We start from the raw sequence: 13,286 nt of genomic DNA on the forward strand, positions 1-13,286 counted from the left end.
ATAAGACTCTTAAGCTTATTTTCTTTACTATATTAAGTATTTTCAACTGAACATACTCTGGATTACCTATTTCTACAGACTAAGTATGTCAGCTTTGAATTGTGTCATTTTGAAGACCTTTTTTTGATTCCATTTAGTTATGCTAATCCAACAACAGTTTTTCTCAGATGGAACCCCAACTCTTCCTCTTCACCACTGACATCCTACAGTGCAACCCTCTCCTGAAGTCTGGCCTGGATAATATTTCCATAATTAGCTGGATTCAAGGCAGCACCAGCTACAGCTGTTCCTGAAAGTACTGACTGGATACCCATTAGACTAAATGCTGCCTTTTTCCTTTGAGGCTGTCATACATGGTTCTTCTGGAAGTGAAAAACTAAATAGCTTTAGACTACTGTCACTGTCAGATGTACTTCAAAATATCATGGGGGCTTCAAGGTCTTTTTGGGCAGGAGAGAAAACAAGACAGGTAGACCCAGGTGCTTACGGAAGTATTTCTTCCTCATACAGGCTTTTTGCAGCCTAAAATAAAGACATACGAGGTCAGCAAGTTCCAAGCGTTACTGAACTACTATGGTCCATAGCCAGAATATCCCTACAATTTCTTCTGCATTTCTTTATTAAGCTCTCTGTATTCAGCCAGACATTAAGCCCATTTTAACATAAAGTGATAAGAACACACCGCAAATAGCTGCTATCTTTTTATGTTATAACACATCTGATGTTAAATAGTTCCTCTTGAAAAGCAGACGCAACTGTCGCTTTTTTTACCTCAGAAATTCAGTGTAAAACACAAACTCAGGCTATGTCCTGATTTCAGGACCTTCTGCCACAAGGTAACAACATTTCAATTAAAATACAGAACCAAAGGATTTTTAACAGGTTAAATTCAAACTCCTATTAAACGTGGCTCTTTAGAGAATGCACTTTCAAATATCTTTACCTCATTTAATAAAAAAATTTCAGGGTATAAAATAAGCTATTTTCACCTGTTTGTCATAACCTGAAGACTCTTCCTCTACAGCTCTTATTTGTTAGATCATTACTGCTTCTCCTAATCACACTTTCATCAAGTTTTAGTTCGCTTATGTCAACACTCTTGCCTCTACTGGTCAATAGTGCACTTTAAATTATTTTCCATAGGGAACATAATTTTTATCTTGCACAGCAATGAACTTGAGAAATTCATACTTGCATATCAACATAAAATCAAACCTTGAAAAAAAAATACAAGGCTAGAAGCAATGATATAAATACCAAATAGCTAGAACTAGAGCAAAATATCTAAAATCCCCAATTTACTTTTTTCCCCCATGGAAGATATGCAATTGTCTTTATACTAAAATGACATCTCTTTTTGAACATACCTGCATTGTACATATTGTTGAGCTGCCCTGCAGGCTTAGAGCTCTGCGAAACAGGTGTCACAGATGTCCGAGGCTGAGCATTGTTTCCATAGCCTCCATTCTGCTCCAGGAGCTGAGGAGAATAACACTCCAGATGAGAATTTTCTTGCTAATTTAGCCATCTTGCTATGCTTGGCAAATTACTGCTCCTTGGTGAGAACAAGCAAACTAAACCTCAGGACAAAGCCAAAGAAAGTTAAGATACACTAATTAATGCAAATTAGGCATTAAAGGAGAGGCCTAAGTGGTTTCAAGTTAGTGTAAGAAGAGTCCTCATATACAAAACTTTTCTGTGCAAGTTAATTATGATAGAACACAGCATGTCAAACAGAATGCTAGCATACTAAAGATTAAACCAAGAGGATGAAAATATTTTCAAAAAGCAGTAAGAAATACTAAATTTCTTTTAAGGTCTCTGTGCTTTAAAGGGCATATTTTCAAAGATCCTACGAGTGATACTGACCAATTCAACTGAACTTCAAAATAAATCAGTGCAAAATTTTCAAAATATGAACAAACAGGGGACCTGCTCTGAAATCTTTTACTAAATGCACATACCCTGCAGAGGACAGAAAGGAGGCCTAATCAATTATACTCCTTAGACATTTTACCTCTGTGATGGGGGATTTAGGATTGACATTCCTAGCTGCTGCAATCTCCTGCAGTTGGTTCACAAGTTCAGTGATTGACAATCTCTCCTCTGGGTTCACTTTCAAAGTAGAGCCTAAAAAAAAGGAGATCCAGACAACGTATCAAACCCTTAAAAGCTTTTCTCCCAGCTGATAATAATTTTCAATACATTCCAGTGCAATAAGCAAACACCTGAACAGAGTGGAGAAACTACCAAATATCCAAATGTATTTCCCATAATAGTATTCATGAAAAAAACAACACTACATAGAATCACTAATATTTCAAAGAATACACCTTGGGATCAGTTAATGAAGAACATCAGAGGTAGCTTTGTGTCTAATACTATTGCAGTCAGATACATTTCTGGAACAATAATTAATATTTCCAGTAACCTATCTGAAACCTGAAGCAAACAATTTTCTAATCAAGTTCAAAGAAACCAAATCAAAACACCAGTTGTTTCAATAGCCTAATTCAGATATCAGGCAAGACACTTAAAGGAAACTAAAAAAGTAACTTTCACATAAAATTTCATATTTTTTCTATAATCAATTAGGATTATTAGTAAAATAAGAAGTTGATGCAGTTTACCTTTTTCATCTTCACATATCAACAACATTTAATTATCAGTAAAACAACTGTTAATAACAACATGTATCCACAAAGACAACGAATAAAATAACACTGTAAACTTACGAATGAGATCATGAAACACAGAGTAGCGGGTGTCATTTTGTGGGATGACATATTTCCCATTGACTATGCGAAGTTTAGCTCCATCTTCAAATGGGTGTTGCCTAAAGCATAGCAAGTACAGGATACAGCCCAGAGCCTACAGAGGTAAACAGAAATACTGCATAGGATCATGGGGACCTTTAGGCTGGAGAAGATCTTTATAATCCTCAAGTTCAGAGGTTAACTCAGCACTGCCAAATCCACCACTGAACCATGTCCCTCAGTACCATATCTACACATCTTTTAAATGCCTCCATGGATGGCAACTCAACCACTCAACCACTGCACTGGACAGCCTCTTCCAGTGCACAATAACCCTTACAGCGAAGAAATCTTTTCTAACATCCGACCTCAACATCCCCTTTGCAACTCGAGGCCATTTCCTCTTGTCCTATCACTTGTCATTTGGGAAAACTATTCTTGTCAATTTTTTAAAAATCATTTAGAAATCATTACAAGAAATTCGTTTTATGAATTTCAAAGCATACAAAAATGAGTAGTCTTGCCATATTGAACATGTTCAAGAGCAGGATTATTCTTTCAAAAAAAGTTTCACCAGTTTTATTTCCTATCTCCATCCTGTGCTGTAAGGAGACACATTTTATTTGTCAAGACAGAATTTACTCTAACTTAGATATGTTGTTATGCAATACAGCCAGATGTAAAAAAGCTAGATGATTATGTAAGTGTTAAGCAAATTGCTTAAGTAACTCTAGGGAGACACACAACACTCTCTAAAACGCATCTTCTGATAAAAGTCTGAGGAAAATAAGCCAAAATGACAGTCCCTTTATTCCCTACAGTCAGAAAGCTATTCAACTCTTGGAACAAATAAAATTTAAGATCATTTTATGACAAGTTTATTTAAGCCTCAAAAATCACAAAACCTGGACTACTACATCCTGGGGACTTCCAAGTTCCTTCCTGTGTCCAACTTGAGATTTTTTTGTAACCTGAGAGGACAACAACTAACAAAGACAGAAGTCAGTTCTGAATTCTAATCTCTGAAAAATCCAGGTGTTGTTAAGAATTGGCTAGCGTAACTGAATCTGTTACTGAAGTAAGTGTAAATTGATACATGTGTTTTCAAATCAATTAAGATATTAAATATGCTGGCAGAATTGTAATATCATAACAGAAACATGTTCCATTTGACCTATAAAAGTTTGATTATAAAGCGCCCAATGCCTCCACGTAACTGTTGGCACAATGAGCTGAAAAATTCCTCCTCTAAATTTCTTCTGAACCCCAGTATGAATAGTTACTTAAGCATTTGAGCCTTTATAGCACTCACAAATGAAGCAGTTCATTGAAGATGTTCCCTAAGAAAACTGCCCAGTGCCTCTAGCCCTCTGTGTGCACCATCTCCAACTGCCTTTGGTTCTCAATTTATCCCAACAGCTTCTAAGGTCTGAAAGTTATTGAAGTCTCTGAGGTGTAGGGATTTAGTTAATCCAAAATACTTTGAGGACCAGGACCAGAAATAAAGTACATATGTTAATTCTGTATATTCTTGCACATTTCTGTCAGGCTGTGGAAAAAGACTCTGTAATGTGTAGCATCATACAGTCCACACTAACTAATCGAGCAGGGCAGTACAGAACATACCATCTACTCTTCCACAAAACACTTGCTCACAAAGTAGATCATCATTCAGGTAGAGGAATGAAACTACTCCCTGTACAGTCGAAGACACTCTGCGCATCAGGAGAGAGCACCCACAGCCACACAGGAGAGAAAAGCTCCAAAGCAACCAGCTGAACACACAGGAAACAGGCCACTCAGATTTGATTTTTGCTTCAATTGCTGGAGAATGTTTTTCATTTCCTCTGTTCTACCCGTAACTTAGGATTGTAACTGTGAAAAATTTTGGCTGTTTTAAACACTATCATTCAATTTGGATAGAAGGTAATCTCAGTTACAGCACGACAAGTCCTCAAAGCCAACATCACCCACACAGCCTCAGCACTGCTACACTAGACATAAGAGCCCATTCCCTTGGAATGTTGTCCCAAAGCTGCATAGTCCTTCTACAGAAGTTGCCCAGATCCATCTGAACACTCATATGCCAGAAGGTAAAAAAGCAGAACAAGGAAGCAATCAAAAATAGCTAGGAGTAATTTTTTGACCTGCTACTGGTCCTTTACCAGCAACTAATTTAAATCTTCCTTAAGGTGAGAGTGGGGTTTTTAAAAATTTCAGATAGTGTTTGGGGATTGAGGGGACAAGGAAGGGGTGGGATTGTTTGGAACAAATGAAAATATTGTTATTTTTCCCCTGACTAGCTTCAGGCAACAAGCAGCACACTAAAGTTCTACAGTACAGCTGCAGGATGACACAGATATTAGACCAAAGTAAAATTAAGTCAAATTAAACTAAATAAAACCTGAAGAGATTGTTCAGCTCACATTGAATTAAAAGCTGCAGGATGTCTCCCATGGACCATTAAAAATTTTTAATTAGCTATTGGTTAGGAGAACCCAGCTTTGAAATTTTGCTCCTTAACAAACATTTCCAAAGCCCACTCCTTTGCTTTTTCAGAAATCTTTGAGAGTGAGAGGGTATGAAGGGCCTTCAAGCATGGAGAAAAATCACTTGACAAGGAACAGCCTGTCACTTAGTTGAATTTGAGTTTAGGAATTCACATTAATTTTGAAAACAAGTAGCTAAAACATTTGGATTTAGTGTTTATTTTCTGATCTTTAGACTTAGGTGGGAAATGTACAGAAACCAGTCAGCCAAGTCTAAGAAACTCAGGACTTATAATGACACCTCATCACATTCCCATTGTGGAGTCAATGTGGTTGATAATAACTTTTCATCAGTGCTGCTGTTTCAAGACAGCATTACTTCCTTTGTTTTTAAGCTCACGCAGTGATAAACACACAGACTCAAGAGTGTTAATCACTCTACTTACTTTCTTTGAAAAATTGTTTTTTTTATCCTAAGCACAAAATACAAATCATTTATGCTTCCAGAGACAGGACCATATTCTACTGCCAAATACTTTTATATTTTTATTGAATGCAAAGCATAAAGGAAAAAATACAGAACAGTACGGTCCAACTCAGGTATGGTAAATGAAACAGGTCTTGCCAAAACAGGAGACCACCATGTTAGCACTAACATATACAGAGTTATTTTAAACAAAAAATAAACTGCACTTACCCTTTTGAGTTAGGCTTTTATTAAACACATTTCTAGTTTTGTTTTTGACTGGACATTAATAAGACAAACCTGAATGGACAACAAGGTTTGGAAGGAACTTATGAATGAAAAGAGGATATATCATCTTTGGAAGGAGGGTCAGGTGTCTCAGCAAGTGTTTTAGGGGGTTGCTAGAGCATGTAGAAAAAAAGTTAGGGAGGGAAAAGTTCAGTTTGAAATTAGTTTGGCAACCACTACAAAGGACAATAAAAAATGTTTTTATAAATATATTAATGGCAAAAGGAAGGGTAAGACCAACCTTTGTTATCTACTGGATGTGGGAGGGAACTCAGTAACTGCAGATGAGGAGAAGGTGGAAGTGCTTAACACCCTCCTTGCTTCCATCTTTACAGGGAAGATGGCTTGTCCTCAGGACAACTGTCCCCCTGGGTTGGCAGATGGTGCTAGGGAGCAGAATGGTCCCCCTGTTGTCCAGGAGGACACCAGGAGAGAACTGCTGAGCCACTGATGTTCATAAATCTATGGGCCCAGATGGGCCATCCCAGGGTGAGGAGGGAGCTGGCAGATGAGCTTTGGAGCCGCCCTCCATCATTTACCATCAGTCCTGGCTCACTGGGGAGGTTCCAGATGGCTGGAAGCTGGCCAGTGTGACACCCAATCACAAAAAAGGGTGGGAAGGAGGATCCTGGTAATTATAGTTAGCCAGTTAGCCTGACCTCAGTACCTGGCAAGGTAATGGAACAGTTTGTACTGAGTGTCATCACACAGCCCTTACAGGACGGCCAGGGTATCAGACCAGCCACATGGAGGGGTCACGTTTGACCAACCTGGTCTCCTTTTATGATCAGGTGACCCGCCTGGTGGATGCAGGAAAGGCTGTGGGTGTTGTCTGTTTGAACTTCAGCAAGGCCTTTGACACTGTCTCCCACAGCACACTCCTGGGAAAGCTGGCAGCCCAGGGCTTGGACAGGAGCACTCCTTGCTGGATTGGGAACTGGCTGCATGGCCAGGCCCAGAGAGTGCTGGTGAATGGTGCTGCATCCAGCTGGGGCCAGTCACCAGGGGTGTCCCTCAGGGGTCTGTGCTGGGGCCAGTTCTGTTCAATATTTTTATTGATGATATGGATGAGGGTATTGAGTCTTTCACTAGCAAATTTGCAGATGACACTGAGTTGGGAGTGGGTGTTGATCTGTTGGAAGGTAGGAGGGCTCTGCAGAGAGACCTGGAACAGTTGGATGGATGGGTCCAATAACATGAAGTTCAATAAGTCCAAGTGCCCAGTCCTGCACTGGGCACAATAACCCCCTGCAGCATTATAGGCTGGGGATGGTGTGGCTGGACAGGGCCCAGGCAGAAAGGGACCTGGGGGTGCTGGTCCACAGCCAGCTGGACATGAGCCAGCAGTGTGCCCTGGGGGCCAAGAAGGCCAAGGCACCCTGGCCTGTGTCAGGAATGGTGTGGCCAGCAGGAGCAGGGAGGTCATTCTGCCCCTGTACTCAGCGCTGGTGAGGCCACACCTCGAGTGCTGTGTCCAGCTCTGGGCCCTCAGTTTGGGAAGGACTTTGAGACACTTGAGTGTGTCCAGAGGTGGCAACGAGGCTGGTGTGGGGCTGGGAACACAAGGCCTGTGAGGAATGGCTGAGGGAGCTGGGGTTATTTCATCTGGAGAAAAGGAGATTCAGAGATGACCTTACAACTTCTCTACAACTCCCTGAAAGGTGGCTGTAGTCAGGTGGGTGTTGGACTCTTTCTCGAGGCAGCAGCTGACAGAATCAGAGGACACAGTCTCAAGCTGCACCAAGGGAAAGCTGCACCAAGTGCAGAAATTGTCTGCCCAAGGAGGTGGTGGAGTCACGATCCCTGGATGTGTTTAAAAAAAACTAGATGTGGCACTCAGTGCATGGTTTAGTTGAGATGTTAGGGCATGGGTTAGTTTTGATGATCTTGAAGGTCTCTTCCAGCCTAGTGATTCTGTAATCCTGGCTCAGGCTGACAGTATTTAATGCACATTAATAGACCAAACAATCAGAAAAAATGTGTTTTATTTGTGTTTCTTCACATGCCACAAGGACATCACCAACAGCTGTAGAAACTGAACAAGAGTTTCCACAACATATACTGAATGAAATTCCAAGATTCCATAAATTTTTTTTAAAGCACAAGAATTACATTTTCTCAATTTGTCTTTTGATACATTGCTGATACACGTAAGAACTGAACAGCTTGACATCTGCCTCTGCAAACTGAGTTGTTAAGCACTCCACTACTGGGGAGTACTTCAGTACTGCAACATTATGCAGCTGAGGATTTAATATTTACCTTTAATTCTCACAACAGATTTTTTAGTGAAAGTGAACAGCTTATCATCCATTCTGCAGAAAGCATGAATGATGCTTTCTACAGAATGGATGATTGTTCTCATTCTTGATATCTGTCAGTATTTTAGCTACATTCCATACCTGGACATAACCATTTTGAACTCAGCCATAGGCTGTCCCAGGATTATATGCATGGCAGGGCACAAAAGGCAATTTGAATCTAAGGACTCTTAAGTATTCTGGATTTATGGTGGCATGCTCCAACTAGGCAACAGTTCTACCAAATGTTAAGAGAGTTCAGCATTGTCTCTCAAATAGAAGTCAAGTTTGATCTGGGAATAATCCTTGCACAGTACATCTCATTCATTTAACATTTAGATACAGAATCCATACTAAAGTTTATTTTGATCTAAGACATCTAATCAACAAACTAACACAATGCCTGCAAAATCAATTTCACTGTGACATGAGCAACTATGATGAAGCAAGAAAAAAGACTTCTTACCCAAATGTCCTGCTTTTCACCAATTGGGAAATTTGAATACAAGTCTATCATTTCTGGTGTCCTGTACATTGGTGTTGTATTCCTTGTGATCTGGAGAAGACAGAATTTATTGAAACAATATTGAACAATGAGCTTTAACAGCATTCAACCAAGGAAACATCTCTCCATGTAGAATGGACAGTACACTCATTTTTAAAATTCATTTCAGAAACACTTGTCATGGAAAAAGCCATCAATTGAATCCCACAATAGCCACAACAGCTTTGACATAAGGTCACATGAAGAGTAGGACTCAAATAACATTGCAATCATCAAGAGTCCTTCCAAACAGCAAAGCACATAAAGTGAGTGTGCTACGTGAGGCAAAAATGGACAGGAACATTACTGCCAAAAATAACAATAAGTCAATAAGTGAATTCACAGTCCAGTGCATCTTTCTCACTTTCTCAGCACACTTAATCACAGTGCAGACACATCCAAAGAGAAACTCTGGTCATAAGAATATCTGGGAAGACCTTTTCTACCATCTTTTTGCATAGACTATACAAGACAGTGGTACGACATCATCATTTCATCACTGCAATGCTTTCCAAGAATACTAAATTGCAAAACAGGGGCTTGTGATGTCAGAAGCTGTACATATGAACTTAAGTGCATTTCTCCCGCTGACATACTACACCAGATTTACTAGCATTACTCTCACGTCTAAACTAACAACAAGTGCACTTTGCAAAAGCACACTGCATGCTAGATTTGGTTACTGTAGTCCAAGGCACTGCAATACTGCCCATTCCTATTCTGCAGAGCAGACTTGCCTCTCATTTACAGATCATTCAACTGAGGAAAAACAGATCTGGAGATGGACATCAGTGTGGCACAACCAATTTCTTGTCCAGTGCCATTAGAAGAAGCCCTAGCAACCACTTTAATTTTCACAGCAGATTGCAGAATGGGCCCTGACTGTGCTGAAGTGTTTCCACATGTAGCTACTGAACACAAGCTATGACTGTAACTGCAGAGGGCTTTTGAACTCTAGCAAAACAAATACAAAACCAAAACTTTATAAAAACATTCTAACTGAAAAAATCTTCAGTTGTCTTAGATGTCTCATGAATTGATACTAGATTAATAGTAACAGTTAAATTATTCCACTGTTGATATTAGAATTAAATCACGTTAAAATAGTCTCACCTCTTCTTCAACCACTGCTCTCTTCTGTGCAGACCAGTTGTAGTCAGGATAGTAAGCTATAGTTGTAGCACTACCAAAGTCACAAAGTTTAATTGTCCCCTGATTACTAATAAGCAAATTTTCCACCTTCAAAAAGATGTAGAGAAATAGATTAAAATACATGTCTTTTTTGCCCTAACACACATGCTTTTATACATATCATCTTACTTGTGCATACATATAAAAACTAATCACCTCAGCCCAAAAAATCGGTTACAGGAAAACTAAGATTTCAGACATTACTGTAGTTTTATATGGTAGCAATATAGTCAAGTCTTGAAAGGAAGCACCAAGCACACCATGAACAAGAAACATTCCAGAGATCAAAAAATAAACCCCAGGGGAAAAAAACCAAGTAGTTTCATTAGAGCCTAAGAAAAGGCCAGTTTTTCAGATGAGAACTTGTAGAAACGGTGTCTTAGAATCCAAACATTTTCAGGCATAAAACCAAATACTGTTAGCTCAGCTGCAGTGGGATGAAGGCTAGGACTCCTACAGGCAAAAACAAGGAGGTTCTAGTAGAGAAGGAGGCTGCCAGGAGACACCCATAAAGAAGCAGCTGTGACCCTGTGCAGAGACAGAAAACAGCTATTTGAGAAACATGTGCTCCCTGGATAGCTCTTCATCCATTATCCCTGCCTTTTTCTTCTTCATAAATTCCAACTGTCCTACATTGTTAATTGAAATGTGGAAGAAACTTGAGAAAAGAGTAGAAGTATCGGGAAGATGTACTTTGAGTCTTTATCACAAAAGGACTGAAAAATAAAATTGGTACCTCTGTAAAAAGTTACGAAAAGGTGTCAAAGTTAATTGGCCCAAAACTCTGACTTACAGTTTTCTATGCTGCTGACCTTAGCTTAGACTGCTAAAAAGGGTAGCACAGTTAAATGATCCCTACTTGGCTCCTGGCTGTAGTAAGGCCACTGCCTCCTGCAGCACAACAATCATTTAATCATGTTCTTCAGCCTCTGCAACATGAGACCAGCATAAACCAAATTCCTGTCTTTTCCCATGTTTTAGCTCTGTCAGGAAGATACATTCCTTGAGAATAAAAAAAGTGGCTCTGAACTACAGCATCAACTCAATGTCTATGCAGCTGGCTATGAAAGAAATAGTGTATTTATTTGTAAATAGGTTTTTTACTTTTTCTTTTTTTTCAGAAGAGAGATGCACCTTTTCTACAAAAGCTAGGGGCTGGCATATAGAAATTTCAGTGAAGAATGGTTAACATGTCTTTGACAGAACCTAAAAGCCTGTTCAATGGTACCAAGTGAAAAAAACAGAAAGGGAGTGCTGTCACCAAAGCTAGGTTTATATTTATGAGCTATACTAATAGCTAACATGAAAGTGTTCATCAAGAGTGTTGAAAATAATTAACACACTTACTTTTAGAAGCGGTCTTATTTTCCTGTCCCCAAATTAATTGAGTACATGAAAAAATTTTCCTGTTTTTATATCAAATGAAATCACATCAGGCTGGATAGACATGTGTGAAATTTAGACACTATTCCAAGAATAAGAATCTCCTCTGTCTTATTTTTTTATGCTAAGGAAAATTCAAATATATTCATAGCAAAGCAGAATCTCACTGATGATGAGGGCTTCTTCATCTAGGGCATATTGGGCAGGTAAAGGTTAACCCCTGTCTTCAAAATACAAAATTCAAACACAGGTAACCTTTCAAACCTCCAAAGCTCCTAAAAGTAGAACACTTTCAGAACACTTTCTACAGCATAAGCCTACAGATTCCAGGTAAAGGCTAATTAATTTAAAAAAAAAAAAAAAAAAGCCACAACACCCAACCAAACAACCCCCTAATAAACAAAATCTAACCTGAATTATGCCTACCAAATTTTACAATTCAAATTAAAAACAAGCACTAAAGTACAATGCAAGTTACCAATTCTAAAACTAACAGGTTACTACACATTCTCAATGGCAATGTAATCCCTCACAAATAATTCAAAATTCTTCTCCTTCAAAGCTTTACCTATTCTATTAAGGCACCTACTTAACCCAGAACTGCACTTCATTAGTTGTAACTGAAGATTTTATCAAAAACAAAATACTTAGGCTAACTCAATAAGCAAAACATGATACACTACTTTTCTGCCAGCTTGTTTCAGATAGACTACAAGCAGTTTCTAAACAGCAAGCACAAGTAGAAGAAGTTGTTTGAAGAGGTATAAGTATTTCAGTGATGACCTTCGCACTCAACACTTATGGCAAGGCAACAGATCTAAGCACTATGCTCAAGAATCGTTTTTAACATTGATCCATCCCAACAGGCTCCTCTGCTGTTCAGAAGTTCAGCCTTTATTTAAATATTGTAACATACCTTTAAGTCTCTATGAATAATAGGAGGCTTCTGCTTATGCATATGCTGCACTGCTCTGCAGGTCTGATAAAAGATCTTCAAAACTGTGTCACAAGAGATAGGTCCTTTGGATTCTACTTTCTTTAAGAATTCCACCAGCTGTCCTGCAGGAAGTGAGAGAAATTCACATAAGCACACAGAGAACACTGCAAATTCTGAAAGCTTGACACAAATAGACCCTTCTCAAAAAAGGCTTACAATCTTGAGTTGTATTAAATAGATTTTCTGAAAATGGCAAGTCCACACTGACTGCAATGACAAAAGAAAGAGTGCTCTAAGGAACTACTCCTACACTCTTTCCTTCTCTGATTAGTCTCAAACACAAAAAACTTAATCATTACCTCGTATTTAAGACAAGGTTAAACTGTAGTCTAAAAAAACCATGATCTTTATCCTAGAAAAGATAAGTTTGAACTCTAGCTCCACTGAACCATGCTATCTACTACAATCATTTCAAGCTTTTAAGTAAACGAGCAACCTGCGCATAACAGCTGCCAGAAGGAGTGTGCACTAGTCAGAAAAGAAATAAAGTTTACCTTTACACAGCTCTGTAAGCAGAAGAAACTCTCCCTGCCCTGTGTCTGACTCTTCTTTTCCTATAGATGCTGCAGAGCAAAACTGGACAATGTTGGGATGACCTGAAAGTTTTTTCTGGAGATAACACATTCAAGGAAGATGACTCCCAAGTTCATTGATACTATTGCCTCCAGTAGTTCATTTGAAATATTAGATTAAAACCACAGAAAGCATAATAGCTGCAATCAATACCCTAAGTAACACAGGGAAATACTTGCCTCAGTTGTAAGAAATCTGAGAAAAGAATCTAAGGTAATGTAATAAAAAGAAAAAAAAATTTAGAAATCCTTATGATTATGGCTCAGAAGAAACTGGACTCAGTAACAAGGCTAGTTCTT

At 38.9% G+C, this 13,286-nt stretch overlaps 1 protein-coding gene across 2 annotated transcripts in view; it reads right to left on the reverse strand.

The window, feature by feature from the left end:
* Positions 1-13,286, reverse strand: part of GAK (cyclin G associated kinase) — a 66,356-nt gene that overhangs the window by 43,547 nt on the left and 9,523 nt on the right. For both annotated transcript variants that reach the window (XM_054283100.1, XM_054283090.1), the window contains exons 4-10: positions 12,909-13,023; positions 12,334-12,476; positions 9,957-10,082; positions 8,766-8,855; positions 2,736-2,871; positions 2,018-2,130; positions 1,368-1,479 (exon numbers count right to left, since the gene is read on the reverse strand). In XM_054283100.1, the coding sequence (XP_054139075.1) occupies positions 1,368-1,479; positions 2,018-2,130; positions 2,736-2,871; positions 8,766-8,855; positions 9,957-10,082; positions 12,334-12,476; positions 12,909-13,023 (835 nt within the window). The remainder of the gene's footprint in view (positions 1-1,367; positions 1,480-2,017; positions 2,131-2,735; positions 2,872-8,765; positions 8,856-9,956; positions 10,083-12,333; positions 12,477-12,908; positions 13,024-13,286) is intronic.

The sequence above is a fragment of the Melozone crissalis genome, unplaced genomic scaffold (assembly GCF_028551555.1).
Source record: "Melozone crissalis strain CALT ecotype California unplaced genomic scaffold, PUWL_Pcris_2 ptg000005l_1, whole genome shotgun sequence".
Lineage (NCBI taxonomy): Eukaryota > Metazoa > Chordata > Aves > Passeriformes > Passerellidae > Melozone > Melozone crissalis.